We start from the raw sequence: 15,980 nt of genomic DNA on the forward strand, positions 1-15,980 counted from the left end.
CCTGTCGAAGCCATTGCCTAGGGTGTGGCCACTGCCGCATGCTAGCAGCTACTAGGAGCCACAAGTGAGAGCTGAGTGTCAGGTGAGGGTCAGAGGCTGGAGAGCTGCCCTAAGGGGCATGAGGGCATGACAAGCCCTCCATACCAGAGATACTACTCCTCCCTGAGCACCCCATACACCCCATACTTTTTCATAGATTATAGGAAGGTAAATTAGCCTGATGATGATGAGAATATAATGTGGTAGAAAAAGTAGTAGGCTAGGAGACAATAAATCTGGGTCCAGACCTGGATTTTATGCTTAGTGATGATTAGTCAGTCAACAAATATTTATTAAGTGCCTACTATGTGCCAGGTTTGTGCTAAGGTTTGTGCTAAGTGCTGAGAATACAAATGCAAACAGAAGGACACTAAGTGGTCTTAAGGAATTTCCATTCCAATGGGGAAGACAACACATCAAAGGAAAAGCTGAAAGGGGATGAGAAGAGGAGCTGTAGGTGGGAGAAAATCCAGAATTCAGTTTGAAGAGGAATAAATCTAGACAGAACTATCCAGTCGAAGGGAGAGGTCTTAAGGAAGAAAGAACTTTGGAAGTTGTGCATTTCAGAGCTAAAGTGATATTCCATGATGAAGAGATCTTTGGGGAATGAGGGAAAAATCCAAGCCCAGAGCCCCAAAGCCTGGAGATAAATATTCCTTCATTTCTCTAGGCTTGACTTTTTTTACGTTAGCTGACTTTGGGCATGCTCCATTTGCTCAACATGAAGCCCACTGCGCCCTCTGCCGGAAGGATAGAGTTGCCTCCTTTATCCCGTCAGCGCCTTTAAAAACAGTGTGAACACTAGATACTCATACTCTTCCCGTCTTTTTAAGCTGTGCTCCTAGCTTCTGTGCCCAGATTGAATGTCTGTGAATTCAAATGGTGAGAAGAGGAGGGGACTTTCCAACCCCCTAGTCTCCTTTTACCTCAAGAAACTGGCTTAGGCTGTTTCTGGTCTGTCTGGTTTGTCCTTGGTTTCAGGGGTTGGAAGTGAGTCCCACGCGAGCAGGAGTTTGAGCTGTGGTGACCCTGGAGCAAGTATTACAAGGGAAGTAATTCAGCCAGCCAAGCCTGGATGCAAGTGCCTGGGATGGAGGGAAAGGGATATTGGACTCAGAAACTGGGACTGCGTTCTAGGGAAGCTGAGCTAAGCTATGAACCTGAACTTTCTCCTTCTAGAGACTGACGTAGTACCCTGGGGAAAGGGATTTTGCCTCCTACTTATTGAGAAGAGGAAATTTGTATATTTTTAATTATGCCTTCTGAAGTAAATATGTCTTTGCAAAAGTCCCACTGTGTAATATATTCACCTGTAAAAGGTTTTGGATAAATGAGAAGCCTAAGGCATCTTCTAGCATCCAAATTTTCTGATGATGTAGGACAAAAGAAATCAGTCCAGTGAATGATGCTATTTTATAGTGCAGAGCATGGAATGCATATATAAAATATAATATAAATAACATATACAGACATAGTAATGCACACACACACACATACACAAACATATATTGTTGTTCAGTCTGTTCAGTTGGGTCTGACTCTTTGTGATCCCATTTGTAATTTTCTTGGCAAAGATACTGGAATGGTTGGCCATTTCCTTCTCCAACTTATATTGCAAATGAGAAAACTGAAGCAAGAAGGATTAAAAGACTTGCCCAGAGTCACATAGCAATTCTGACATTAGCCTTAGGCTGAACTCAGGTCCTTCTGAATCTGCACTCAGCACTTTCTCTACTGTGTCATCTATCTGTCTTTCTAATTCTGTCTGTCTCTCTGTCTCTTTATATATACACACACACACACAAACTCATATTGCTTTGGGAAGAAAACAACCCAAGTTAATAGAGTTTAACTCGAGGATCTAGTCAAAACTCACATTTAATATAGCTCTTTAAAGGTTACAAATCAATTTTCTCATAACAATTCTTCAAAATGGGAAGTACAATGATAATTATCTCCTTTTTGAAGATAAGAAAACGGGTTCTCAGTGGTAGAATGACATGTCCACTAGCTGACAACTAGTAAGCCACAGTGCTTAGATTTCCTTATAACTCCAAGTTCAGTTTTTTTCTTCTACACACCATTTATCTTACCAATATGAGGAAGAAAGAGACATAGAGCTAAGAGACTTGGACAACAGAAAGTGATGGAGTTTGGCAGAGAACACAGACAGAAGGCCTAAGAGTTGCACTTCCCTGGGGTAAAGTATATTTCTGGCAGCCAAGAAATTAAATGTTCCCACAGGACAATTTAATCTATGAGCAAAATATGAAAAGATATGGTTATATTAAGAGATTTGTTATTCTTTTCCTCTTTCTTTCCCCAGATCTTCTTCCTTATTTTTTCAACACTCAAAATGCTAGATTAATTTTGATTAATTTCTTTCACCTCATCCAATTTATAGTCATTGTTCTCATTTTTTATTATGATTTTCATTTTGTCACTTGATCTTTTCAACTTGACTTAAAAAAACTCAAACTCATCTTTCATCTTAGAAACAATACTATATTAATTAAAAAAAATAGCGGTAATGGCTAGGTGATGAGGGTTAAGTGCCTTGCCTAGGGTCATATAGCTGGGAAGTGTCTGAGGCCATATTTGAACACAGGAACTCCTATTTCTAGGCCTGGTTCTCTCCCTGGTAAGTTCAATAGCTAGCCCACCTACTTGATTTTTAAATGTTGGCTTTTATTGTCCTCTGGGATCTGGTTGTACCATAAGAAATAACCAACTGGTTAATTTGAGAAAATCATGAAAAAGGGGGCAGTTGGGTGGCTCAATGGATTGAGAGTCAGGCCTTGAGACAGGCGGTCCTAAGTCCCAATATGACCCTGGGCAAGTCACTTAAACCCCATTGCCTAGTCCTTACTGCTCTTTCTGCCTTGGAACCAATACATAGTATGGATTCTAAGATGGAAGGTAAGAGTTTAAAAAAAATCACAAAAAACCTACATGAAATTATGAAGAATAAAACAAGCAGAAGCAAGAGAAATATACAGAAACAGAAATACTATTTGAAAAGTGACTTGTATAGTTCCACCTCCAAAGAAAAGAACTGCTAAATAGAACTAAGTAAGATATGGCAGATAGATAGATAGATAGATAGATAGATAGATAGATAGATAGATACATACATACATACATACATACATACATACATACATACATACATAGATTCATAGATATAGATGTGTGTGTGTTTAAAGTATGTGTATCTTTTGATTCCCGTTCTAATGGAGACAAGGGAGGGAGAGAGGGAGTTAACTGGGTATTTTCATGTAAAAAACAAATAACATATTTTATTAAAAAATGTAACCAAAGTAAAAATTTTAATGTAATGGATGAAATACTTAAAATAATTCCCTTCCATTAGACTGATAATTCCCCCCTCTATCCCAATAGATTAATCAATCAAAATATAAAATAAATATTTATATATAGACATAGTAAGTATAGTAGTCGATTATTGTGTTGTAATGGAGAGAAAGGGAACCAGGGTCTGAATGACAGGTTGGAGATGAATAGTGGAAGGCTCTTGTACTGGATCATATGAGTTACTCCCTGGTTGAGTACATCAAGGGAAGGATGGATTGGGTCCATGGTGTTCATTGAGCTCCTTCTTTAGGGGTTGTTAACTTGCCCAGGCTCCATCATACAGCCAGTATTGACAAAGGAGAATCTTGAACCCAGATCTTCTTGGGTCCAAGACCAGCTTTCTACCCATTACTCCATACTGACTCTCAGTCTTCCAAAGAAGGATTACAAGGTCTTTTGTGTGGATGAGATAATAGGAAAAGTTATTTTTTTCCCCACATTTTAAAAGCAATTTTAAAGTCTGGAACAATGTCAGAAAGCTCATTAAGTTTACTGTACCATATCTAAACTCAGAAAGTATTCTTTAAAAAATAGCACAATTGGTTTATGCAATACTGTTAGGTTTCAAGCTAAATTAAGTTCAGGGACCCAACTTGCCAATTTCATGTTTGAGTTCTCATGTGTGGTACCCAAACAATGCACGTATGTATGTGTTTTCCCCTCACATTGATAGCACCATGCTTCAGCTTCCAAACGGGAGCAATCAATATAAAACGGAGATCATAAATGGAAACTTGCCTAACCGACTTCAGTTTTGGGGCACAAAGCAATTTGCCAGGTCCCTTTAACACCCCTTGTGGAGCAGTGAGACAGATGCAATTACAGAACTGGAAACTACTGGATGTAAATTGATGCCTTGCCCTGAGTGATCTCTCAAATGCTGTTGCTGATTCTCCCCAGGACAGGAACCTGTGGGCACAGTACGAGAATTAGGGGCAAATTTGGCTTTGGAGCAACCCTACCTGCAAACTTGAGGAGAGTTCCTCTAAAATGGAGAAACCCAACTGTGATGATTCAGCCAAACCTGCTGACTTGAATGTAAGTAACATTTGAAAATTTGTTCTCTTAGCTGTCTAAGGTCTGCTTTTCACTGCTGCCTGCTCATCAGTGAGGGCTGCACCATCCTTCTGAATTGCTGTAAGCTTGTGTCAAAACTTTGTCAGTGGCAATTTGTTCACAGCTGTGCATCGAAAATGACACCGAATGTGTACTGATCTTTAGGAAAACTCTGCATTTAATGAATGTCAGGGTAAGCTGATGGGGGCAAAGCCTATCTTTGATGTGATTCCATATGAAAACCAACAGTGAGACAACCTACATGTTGAAAGTATCACAGCTATATATTTTGGGAGAGTTTCTTCTTTCGGTCATTTAGAAGATGTTTGGAAGAGTTTTATTTTGATGAGTCGAATCCCTATCTTATAATGGCTATTTTTTTTCTCTCTAGAAACAGTATCTTCAACTTCTTCAAGGCACAGCATTAGATTAGGTCTACTCTCGTTAAATTTCAACTGGATGACTATAGTCCACATTCTACTGGACAAGGTTGTTTGGCAGGAAGAATGAGACACCAATGAATAATTTAGTGTACTGAGCTACAAATTAGCCCATTATGGCTATACATAATAAGAACTGGGCTTATTAACAGGACCAAAATGAATTATTATTTTTTTGAATTCATATTCTTTTTTGAATTAGCTTTTATTCTAGGCTAATACATTTCATTCTTTTATCATTAAAAGTGTTGCAGTTGGAAATTATTTCATCACTGAGTTTTAGTTACATTGGTATATATAAAATCTCTTTGTTCAAAGGTCCTTCTATATGTTATTCTATAATTCTCATATTGTGAGTTAGGGAAGGCTGAGGGAAGATAACAGAGAGGAAGGGCAACTGCTCGGTGAAAAATAACATTTTTTTGTCTGTGTACAGCCTATTTTTATTTTAACTCAGTGGTTTTTGCTAACGTAGTCTTTGCCAGTTTCCTTTTTGACATCCCCATTTTAATGATTTGGAAACCAAGGCAATGGAATGCTTAATGAATAACTCAAAAGAACATAGTATCAGTTATAGAGTTGTCAGCAGGCTTCATGTGTCTTCTCCACCAAACAAAGCATCATCCATAAATTATTATTTTTTTCTAGTAGCAAAGGATTTTGCTATAACCAGAATTAAAATTACTTATTTCACTAAAGAACAAGATTTGAATTTTTTTTGTTGCTGATGGTTTTCTTTACTGAGACATGGCTATCCATCCATAGACAGACCAAATATCATGTGGCTCGATGTAAAAAGCTCTAAATCAGAAGCTGGAGGGTCTGGGTTTATATTCATTTATATAAGTAAGTTCTCTTCCCTACTACCTATGTGATACTGGGCAAAAGACTTTACCTCTCTGGACCTCAGTTTCTTCAGCTATAAAATGATCATGTTGGACTACATTGCCTTGAAGACTGTTTCCAGCTCTACATATGATCCTAGGATCAGTAACCTAAAGAAAATGAATATACAACCAATATTTTCACCTTTTGGTCCTGAACTTTTAAAGTTTTATGCCAAAATTTCCTTGAATTAGTGTTTTGTCTTCTTATTCCAGCTGCTCCTGATATATATTTAAATATAGAGATACGGTTTTCCTTTTCTTTTTTTCCCCAAGGTATCAAATATCTCTGTCCAAATGGTGACCCCACCAGAGAAGCTACCAGTCAGGAAACCACCCAGGAGGCCACCCAGAAAACCCATTGGCAAAGTCAAGCTTAAGAAGAAGAAAGCCAAAAAAGTTCCCTTTTGGAACATCCAGAATAAAATTATTCTTTTCACAGCATTTTTAATCATCCTAGCTGTAATCACCTGGACGTTACTGTGGCTCCATATAAGTGAGTTAAAATGTGTGCTCATGGCAGTTGAATGCATTGGGATCAATGATGTGTTATCAATGTTGGGTCCTAAAAATCTATGTGTTATATGTGTGTGTGTGTGTATGTATGTGTATATATATATATATATATATATATATATATATATATATATATATATATATCCTGTAAAATTCTATACCTTTTCCTTTTAGGATTCCTTTATCCCCTAAACAGACCTCGACATTGAGGTGGAGGAGGAACTGGAATAGTATGGACTCTATTTTACCTCGACTTAAAAACTTTAATTTTTAATGTTATTTTTTAAATGAATAATTTTGAAAAATATTTTAAAGTTTACAAGAGCATTACTTCTGAATCTATTTCCTCTCATCATAATGCATTCCTTTCTGGTTAGGATAAGATGTTAAACTGTGAAATGAAATAGTATTGGTAATAATGAATAACTCTAATATTGCCCATTAAGACTTACAAAATATTTTATATGCATTATCTTATTTGAGCCTCATTGTAAGGTAAGCATGACATTTATCATTATCTTCATTTTACAGACTAGGAAACTAAGACTCAGGGCAAGTAAATCATGTACTGGGGGTCACAGGATCACACATCTAATTAAGGGTCAGAAGTGACATGTGAATCTAAGAATTTCTAATTCTAAGTCCATAACTCTACTTATCACTATAATACATTGCCTCAAAAAAAGCAAAAGAAGGGGGCAGCTAGGTAGCTCAGTGGATTGAGAGCCAGGCCTAGAGATGGGAGGTCCTGGGTTCAAATCTGACCTCAGACACTTCCCAGCGGTGTGACCCTGGCCAAGTCACAGCTCCCATTGCCTCGCCCTTACCACTCTTCTGCCTTGGAACCAATACACAGTATTGATTCCAAAATGGAAGGTAAGGGTTTAAAAAAAAAGCAAAAGGATAAACTATATTACTCATAAGCAGAATTTTCCCTTTTAGTGGTCAATATTTTATTTTGTCTTTAAACCAAGAGGACCAAGCACAGTATCTCGCACATAATATGCCCTTTATTTATTTACTTTAATGATTACCTTCTGTCCTAGTAACAATTTTAAGACAGAAAGGCAAGGGCTAAGCAAATAGGATTAAGTAACTTTTCCCGTGTGATTAGTTAGGTCAAATGCCTTTAAGTGAATATGCAAAGATCTAACTATTATAAGGAGCCATTTTCTATTTGAACTTTGTACTGAACATTTTTTCTTGACAGTCAACATATATCTCGAATAACTCAATTAATAACAACAGGGTCATTGAACAAAATACTTTTTTTTTAGTTTTTCTAAGAAATCTTGCATGGTTTTGTTATATGCTTGGTAGATACAAAGTTGAATAAAAACCTTTAGGGTAAATTTTTGCTCTACTGAATCCAATTTTTCAAAAGCGTCAAGAAAAGATATGATTAATGAAATCTCATATTCTCTGCACCTTTCCAATAACTGTCAGTTAATCAAGAAGCATTTATAAAAATTTACTATGTAATGTGACCAACAAGGTGGAAGACCTTTTCTAATCTTCATGATCTCTCCAACTTCTCCAAAATGGAATTATGCACAAGAAATAAAGTAATTCCAGCTGTGTTCACTATCTAAGACATCAAGAAATCTAAAAAGGTAACAGCCAAATGAACTAATGGCAGAGAAGACTAATCCTTAACCCATCATTTGTTCACTTAGTTCCCCTTTCCCCACTTGCCATCATGCTCTTGCAAAGGTGTACAAGCTAACTTACAGACTGACAACAGAACTCAACTCTTTTTTTTTTCCTGTGTGGAGCAAAACCAAAATATAGAAGGTTGCTTTGGCTTGGACTATACATAATGGCAGAGGTCTGTGCTATAACAATACTCAGTTTGAGAATAGAGAAATGTAAGAAACTGAGTCAAGATGCCCATATTTGTGTCTATTAGACCAGAGGGACTGATGTTAAGTTAGAGCCAGTTCTGAAGCCCCAGAAATAATTTCGGTAACAGCCCAATATATAATGATAAATGTAAAGTGTCCCAGTATAGAAGGATGCTGAAGTAACTTTGAGATCCTAGCGTAATGATCAGCAAAAAAAGAAAGAGCCAAAAAGTGAGCATTGGGAAATGTGACAGAAAAGCTTGAAATTACCAAAGATCTCAGGTGGAAAAAACTCATTTAAAGATCTCAAGCATAAGCAGGCAAATGCATAGGAAAAATAGTAATAAGAGAAAGTAATGTGGTCTCCATATCTGCTGAGTCTAGACCCCTATGAATAAATATTGTAAGAAGAGCAAAAATGAATCAACACCTGATGAAGAAAAGGACCATATGAATTCCCAAGGGACCATGGAACCATAGCAAAATATTCCCAAATGGTTTAAAAGAGAAAGAAGAATTTTGAAAGCAGAATTTACAACCCATGCAGCAAAAAATCTACAGAATAGAAAAACTTGAAACCACAGTACTAGACCTTGCTAAAGGAACAAAAGAGAAAAATGGATTGGGAATGCAAGCCTGCAGAAGTTAAGGTCAAATATGAAAGAAAAAAAGCACAAAATTGTTTAAAATGAACAAACAAACACTATTTTAGGGGGCTAGGTGCTCAGTGGATGGAGAACAAGGTCCAGAAATGGGAAGTCCTGAATTCAAATCTAGCCTCAGACACTTCCCAGCTCTGTGACTCTTGGCAACTCACTTAACCCCTTTTATCTAGCCTTTACTACTCTCCTGCCTTAGAACTAATACAGAATGGTGCTTCTAAGATGGAAGGTAAAGGTTTTAAAAATATATTAGTTCCATATAAGCAAATCATATTAATCTTGAAGACAAGATGCATAGAAACAACTAAAAGGTTATGTTCCTCCCCCCCAAAAAATGGAAGGGGGAAAAACATTGAGCATGACAATGCAAGAAATTAAAAAACAACCTAGAATTTCTGAATACTGAAAATTAAGTGTCAGTCATAAGAATACACAGGTTACCTACAGAAGGAGAAAAAATCCTGTGCTACAAATTCCAAGATCTATGGTGATTAAACTTCACAATTCCAATGATAAAAAATTCTGCAATCAACCAGGAGAAATACCTTAAAATATGAAGGGAAATAAATTAGAGTAATGCAAGACTTTTGTACCCATCTGAAACTGCAGATGAGAATGGATTAATGTGTTCCAAAGAGCATACAAGCTCAAGATACAACCCAAGATGACATGCCCTGCAAACTTGAGACCATCAATTAGAATTATAAATTCGATAAAATAAAGGCAACTGAAATATTCCTGCCAAGGAACCAGAACTAAATAAATCATTTGCTTTGCAGATAATAGAAATACAAGAAAAGTAAACAAGTAGAACAACTGAGGAATAGATAATGTTACCCCCCCCCCAATAAAACTAAAAGGAGAAAGTCACCCTTACCTGTTATGCCCATAAACTGAACCAACTGAATGAGTCCTCCCCCTGCTCTCCCTCTTTTACCTCAGCTTGGAGAAATGGGTCTGGGGGCGTTTGTTTCTATTCTGTGTTGTTTCTCCTCAGTTTAAGGTACCAGTGGTGATCTTTATGGGCCTGAAAATTGAAGCCAGAATGATTTTAGAGTCAGTAATCCAGGCTGGATGGAAACCCTAAGAATCCTGAGTGCCTAAGAGCCCTAAGGAAGTTTTAAATTTAAAACAACTCCTCCAACTTTGACTTTCTTGTCTTTTGTGTTCTGTGGGAAATGAGTTAAATTATGTACCTACCAAATCCTCCTTCTCCCCTACACCAGCTCAGTCTCTGGGGAGAGAAGAGGGCTTAGATTCATAGCTTAACTAAGTTCCTATAGAACACACTTCTACTTCTAAGTTCATAAATCCACCTTCTCAGAGCTTCATTGCTGGGCTGAATAAGGAGAAAAAATATAGAACAGAAACAAAGAACCTCAGCCCATTTTTCAAAATCAGAGCAGAAGGTGTCGCCTTAAACAGAGGCAGCCAATCAAAGGAGTCTACCCTGACTCATATAGTAGAAGAGGACCAGAGGCTTTCATTCTGAGCAAGCTGGACATACTCAAAAGGCCCTTTGGGGCACCTCCATTAGTTAAACTGGGAATGCACAGGCCAGCCCGGATTAGAGGATATTTATGGAGTAAGTCCATAGGGATTTGGTGCTTAGAGACACCCCTCATTATGTCTCAGAAGAAAATGAATCAGAGCTCCTGAGGACAGCTGATACCCAGAGGAGTGGGAGGAGATAAAATGAAAAGATTTTTATGACACATGGGAAAAAATGATCATTGGAGGGTAAAGGGTAGCAATAAATTACATAATCAGTTCCCTAAAGAAAAATTAATAACCATTTGAAAGAATGATTTAAATTACTAATAATGACAGCCAAGAAATCAACCCTGATATTTTACCTCATACCCCGAAAATTGTATATGATGACAAAAGATGAGAATAGTCAATGTCTGAAGGATTGTGTGAAGATAGGTGACTAGTGCATCATTGGTGGTGCTGGGAATCATTACAAGCATTTTGGAAAGCAATCTGGAATTATGCAAATAAAGTAATTAAAATATTCATACCCTTTGACCCAGATGTTCAACTACTAGGTTTATTCTCTAATGAATCTATTAACTAGAAGTCTCCTAGGACATTTAGGTAGCACAGTGGATAAAGTCAGAAATCAGCAGGGCCTGAGTTCAATGACAAAGTAATGCCCACTAGTTGGGGAATAGCTAAATAAATCATGATACAGGAATGTAATAGAATATTACTGTACTGTAAGAAATTATAACTATAAGGAATACAGAGAAGTATGGAAAGATCTATGTGAAATGATGCAGAATGAAGAAAAATGGCCAAGAAAATAAGATACAAATTAAGCACAACAATGTAAAATGAAAGAAAAACCATACAAAAAATTTCAAAAATTAGTATTTCAAAATGACAAATAACAAGCATGGTTTAAAAAAAGAGAGAAAGGAAAAGACATCCCCACCTCACCTTTTTACAGAGGTTGTAGGTCCATGATTATTATATACTATAAAAGATAGGGCACATGGAGTCTGAATAAGAATTGAAACCTAATTCTTCACTTCATTTCCTTCATGACTTTTTCTCTAGTGAAAATAATGTGTCTTGTTTTACAACATGATGAACAGGAAAATATGTATTATATTATAGTATATGTACAATCTATATTGTATTACTTGCCTTCTTGGAGAAGTTGGAGGGATGGGAAAAAGAAGACATGAAATCTAGAAGAAATTTAAATTTTAAAAAATCTTGTTATATAGAATGGCTCTCTGGCAGTGATGAGAGATAAGATACCAGGAGAAATTGTGGTGATGTTAAATGCCACAAATATTATCAATAAAGTCATCTTTCATTCTCTTTATCTCATCTCTTATCTCCTTTGCCTAATGTTTCATCTTTGCCTCATATTTCATGTCCTTTGTCTCATTTTCTAGCTGGTTGATTTTGACTTTCAAGACTCTATTTTCTGTTTCCAGATGACTTATCTTAGTTTTTAAGTTCTTTCCTCAGTTGTCTTCAGCCTCTCTTAATTGTGTTTTGAATTGTATTTTGAGTTCTTCCAAAGCCTGTGTCCAATTTGCTGGAGTTTCTGTGTTTTTGCTTGACGGTCCTTGATCCTCCTTTGTTCCATTTGCTTTATGTTCATTGCCTTTATAGAAGCTGTTGATTGCAATTTCTTTTTTCTTTTTCTGTTGTTTGCTCATATTTACCCCTTCTTTACTCCCTGTAGTTGTCTGTGCTTTTGCTCCTCTCATTTTTTTGGTTTTGGGGTCTTCTGTCAGTCTCCCCTATTGGAGCTTTGTCAGGAGATCTCTCAGTGCAGTCTGTGGGGGAGGGGTGTTGGAGCTTGAGCTTCCCTGACCTCTGAAGACTTTTGATGGGATTAAGTTCAGCTGAGTTGGGCTGGATGTCCCCTGAGGCCAAAACCTCCTGGAAGGCAGGAGCAATATGGAGGGTCTCCACCACTGTGACCAGGCTGCCCACTCTGTGCTCCCTCTCCAGCTCCTTCCCCACCACCTGTGTTCGATGCTCTCAGCCTGGCACAGTCTTGCCCACAAGGTACTCCCTTCAGACCAGCGCCTTTGCCCTCCCAGAGGTTCCTGTTGCCATTGGAGGCTTAGTGCTCTAGGTATGTGTGGGGGTGGGTGTTCCTGGGACCTTTCTTCTCCCTTCCCCTTAAACCCGAGTATTCTTGAATTCTGGCTTTGGGGGGGGGGGTGTACTTTTTGAATTAAGTCCAGCAGGAGGGTTCCTTGGCTCTGTTTTGTTAGGTTTGATTTTCAGTCCCCTGGGAACATTCAGTTTGTAATTGGTAAGGAAGGGTTTTCAGAGGTCTGAACTTTTGCTGCCTCTACACGGCCATCTTGGCTCCGCCTCCATGAAATGTATTTTGTGCTAAATACTATGCTAATCCCTGGGGATACAAACAAAGGTATGACATCCCTACCCTCAAGGAGATCACATTCTAATAGGAGAGACAAAATGCAAATAACTGTGAACATATAAAATATATATACTGAGTAGATGCAAGACTGTCTCTATGGAGAAAGCATTAGCAGCTGTGTGGACCCAGAATTCCTGGAGGGCTTCTGAAGAAGTTGGAATATGAATTGAGTCATGAAGGAAAGAAAAATCCAAGATGTAGAGAAGAGGAGGGGAAATACTCCAGGAACACAGGATAGCCAGGAAATGAGAGATATCATGTCATGTTCAAAGCACATCAAGTAGGCCAGTGAATCTAGATTCTGGAATCTATGGAGAAAAAGATATAATAAGACTGGACAGGTTAAGTTACATGATTATGACAGCATAGTCTTCTGTAGAATATTATTTTTGAAAGCCTGCATTCATTAAGCATCTAGTATGTGGTTTGATGACTACGACAGTAGGTGCCCAACATTTTCCTAAGCACTAGTACAATAAGCATAAAACCCAAACTGTCCCTGCTCTGAAGGAGCTTAGATTGTACCAAGATGGAGGTGGAGAAACAACATAGAAACTGTAATATCTTCAGAGCTGGCTGGGCCTGTCTCTTTGGGCTGAAAAAAGTTGAGGAACCTCTCTCCAGAGACTGGGAAGAACAAGCTCCTCCTACTCCCCATCCCAGGAAGGAAGTGCTAGTCACAAGACCAACTGCCACTCCCAGCTGCCCCTTCCCCCACCAATTGTCAGTCTTGTCAATTTCTTCTCTCTCTAATATTCTCACTGTTACTTGTTCCAACACAGTGGCAGAAAGTCCAGAACTTGTTCCTTTCCACAATCGTCCACTTTTTTGTTGTGACCTTCCCAAGGTCACTTATTTTTCTTATAGTTACCAATTTTCTAAATCTACTCTAAGGAATTCTATGCTGGAAAGTTTGGGTAAGAGCAGTTTTAGCGTTTTACAATAAATTCAGTACAATAAATGTTTAAACAAAACCATTACAAAAAAATTGAATCTTAGTGCTAATACTACTTAGTCTTGCTAAGTTAAATAAAACAGTTTTCCTATTTTATATATACATTATTAGTTGCAGACTATCTTATCTATATATATTTCCATTAAACACAATTTCAGCATCAGCTTTAAAATAAACAATTAAAAGTTTACTATCTGCAAATGCAGCTTAAGTCTATTCCTATGTATAACTAATTGTCTATGCTATGTTTAACTTAACTTACTCCTAATCTATTCCCTACTTATTATAACTATTATCTAAGTCTCTAGTCTAATCTATAACCTAATCTTATGTACAACATATATACATGCTATGCTATATATTTATAGACTCTATCACTATGATATCACTATATCACTCTATCACTAAACACTATCACTATGTATAACCTAATTATAATACATACATTATTTATAGAGACTATTTACATATAATACAATAATGTATATTGTTCCACATCCTGACATCGGTCAAATAGAAATATCTATTGATCTTTCTATTTGCCTAAGACCTTATGGAACTCACTATATACATATTTATATTTTGCATAAATACAATTTCAGACACTTGTTTATTTAAGCAAGGTCTCCCAATATGTCAGTTTGTGATTTTGTGTTTTGTGTCTATTAGTGTTGTGTTGAATTAATACTTATCAAGTTTCTTCACATTTCCACTTCTCATGTTGACTAATGGATCTCTTCTTTCTTCCAAGTTATGCAGTGATGCATGCTATTTCCCTAATATGTGAAATTACTTTTGTTTTATTATTTCAACACGCAGTCTTACATATGTCTCATTTTCCATCTGTCCTCTTCTTATATAAACAAATTTACAAAGTTTAAAGTCTTAGCTGTCCATTTCAGCTTTTCCTTTTTGTTTTTTCTCTCTTGCAGCTTTTCTTGATGCTTTTCCTCTAGGCTGGTTTAAAATCTTTTCCTCTGGGATGCTTTTCCTCTGGGCTGGAAAGTTGTCTTCTCTCTGTGGCATGCTTGACTACTGGGATCTTGTTGTCTTGAGCATTATGTGTCACTATTATTTCTTTGTGGTGTACTTTTTGCTGTTAATCAGTTTTTGTGTTCATTTCTCAGCACTATCTTTTATCTAATTATCTTCTATGTCTGTTACAGTGATGTTGAATTTTTTTCTGGTTTTATGTGGGAACAGTGGAATCATGAGTCTTTCCCTGAAATTTTTATAGCTGTTGGGTAATAAGCAATATTTCATGTGGTCCAGTCCATTTTATGTCTGTAGCCAATTTTCTATTGAAATTTTGTAAGTATACTATGTCTCCTGGTTTGATGTTGTGCAAATTGTAATCCAGGGGTACTGTTTGTTGTATCAAGCCCATTTCATGCAACTCTGCTATTCTTGTTTGTAAAGCTTGTATATATTTTGTTAATTGACAGTCTCCACCTATCATTGCAATGTAAACTGGCTTACAAGTCCTTCCTTGCCAAATTGTATGTCCATATAGCATCTCAAATGGAGATATGCGCAAATATCCACTGGGCTGTGTTCTAAGAAGGAACAGAACTAATGGCAAAATGTCTGTTCATTTTTAGTGTGTTTCTGCACAAAATTTTCCTATCAATGTTTTGATGTCTTTATTTAATCTCTTCACTTGCCCTGAACTCTGGGGATGATACAGTATGTGGCATGTTGCTTGTATTCCTAGATTTTTATAAATTTCATTTAATATTGATTGAGTAAAGTGACTTCCATGGTCTGAGTCCAATTTTGTGGGAATCCCAAATCTAGGTATTATTTCTTTTAATAGGATTTTGACCACAAATGCCATGTTGTTGTTTTTGGCAGGAAAAACTTCTGGCCATCTAGTCAGTCTGTATATGATGACAAGGCAAAACTTAAACCGTTTTTCCTTTGCTATATTGATAAAATCCATCTGTATGCATTCAAATGGAGTATATGCTAAGGGATGACCTCCTAACCCTTTGGTCTTATAAACTCCCTGATTGAACTGCATACAAATTTTACATTTTTGACAAACTCTTATGGCATTTGAGGATATTCCCGGTGCAGTTCAAAATCGTCTCACTGAATCGATCATGACTTGGATTCCATAGTGTCTTTGTGCATGTATTGTATTGTACATGTGATTAAATTACGTTCTAGGTAGTATGGGCTTGCCTAGTTGCAAAAACCATATACCTTTTATTTGTTTTGCCCCTAAGTTCTTTATTCATGATTGAATTTCCTGTTCATTGTAGGCATTAGTTGGATTGTCCTG

The 15,980-nt window shown here is 37.1% G+C and overlaps 1 protein-coding gene across 1 annotated transcript in view; it reads left to right on the top strand.

Moving 5' to 3' along the window:
* Positions 1-4,404: 4,404 nt before the first annotated feature.
* TMPRSS7 (transmembrane serine protease 7) overlaps positions 4,405-15,980 on the top strand; it is a 110,197-nt gene continuing 98,621 nt past the window's right edge. The window contains exons 1-2 of the mRNA XM_056793455.1: positions 4,405-4,452; positions 6,071-6,290. Of these exons, the coding sequence (XP_056649433.1) occupies positions 4,405-4,452; positions 6,071-6,290 (268 nt within the window). The remainder of the gene's footprint in view (positions 4,453-6,070; positions 6,291-15,980) is intronic.

Source organism: Monodelphis domestica, chromosome 4, assembly GCF_027887165.1.
Source record: "Monodelphis domestica isolate mMonDom1 chromosome 4, mMonDom1.pri, whole genome shotgun sequence".
Taxonomy (NCBI): Eukaryota; Metazoa; Chordata; class Mammalia; order Didelphimorphia; family Didelphidae; genus Monodelphis; species Monodelphis domestica.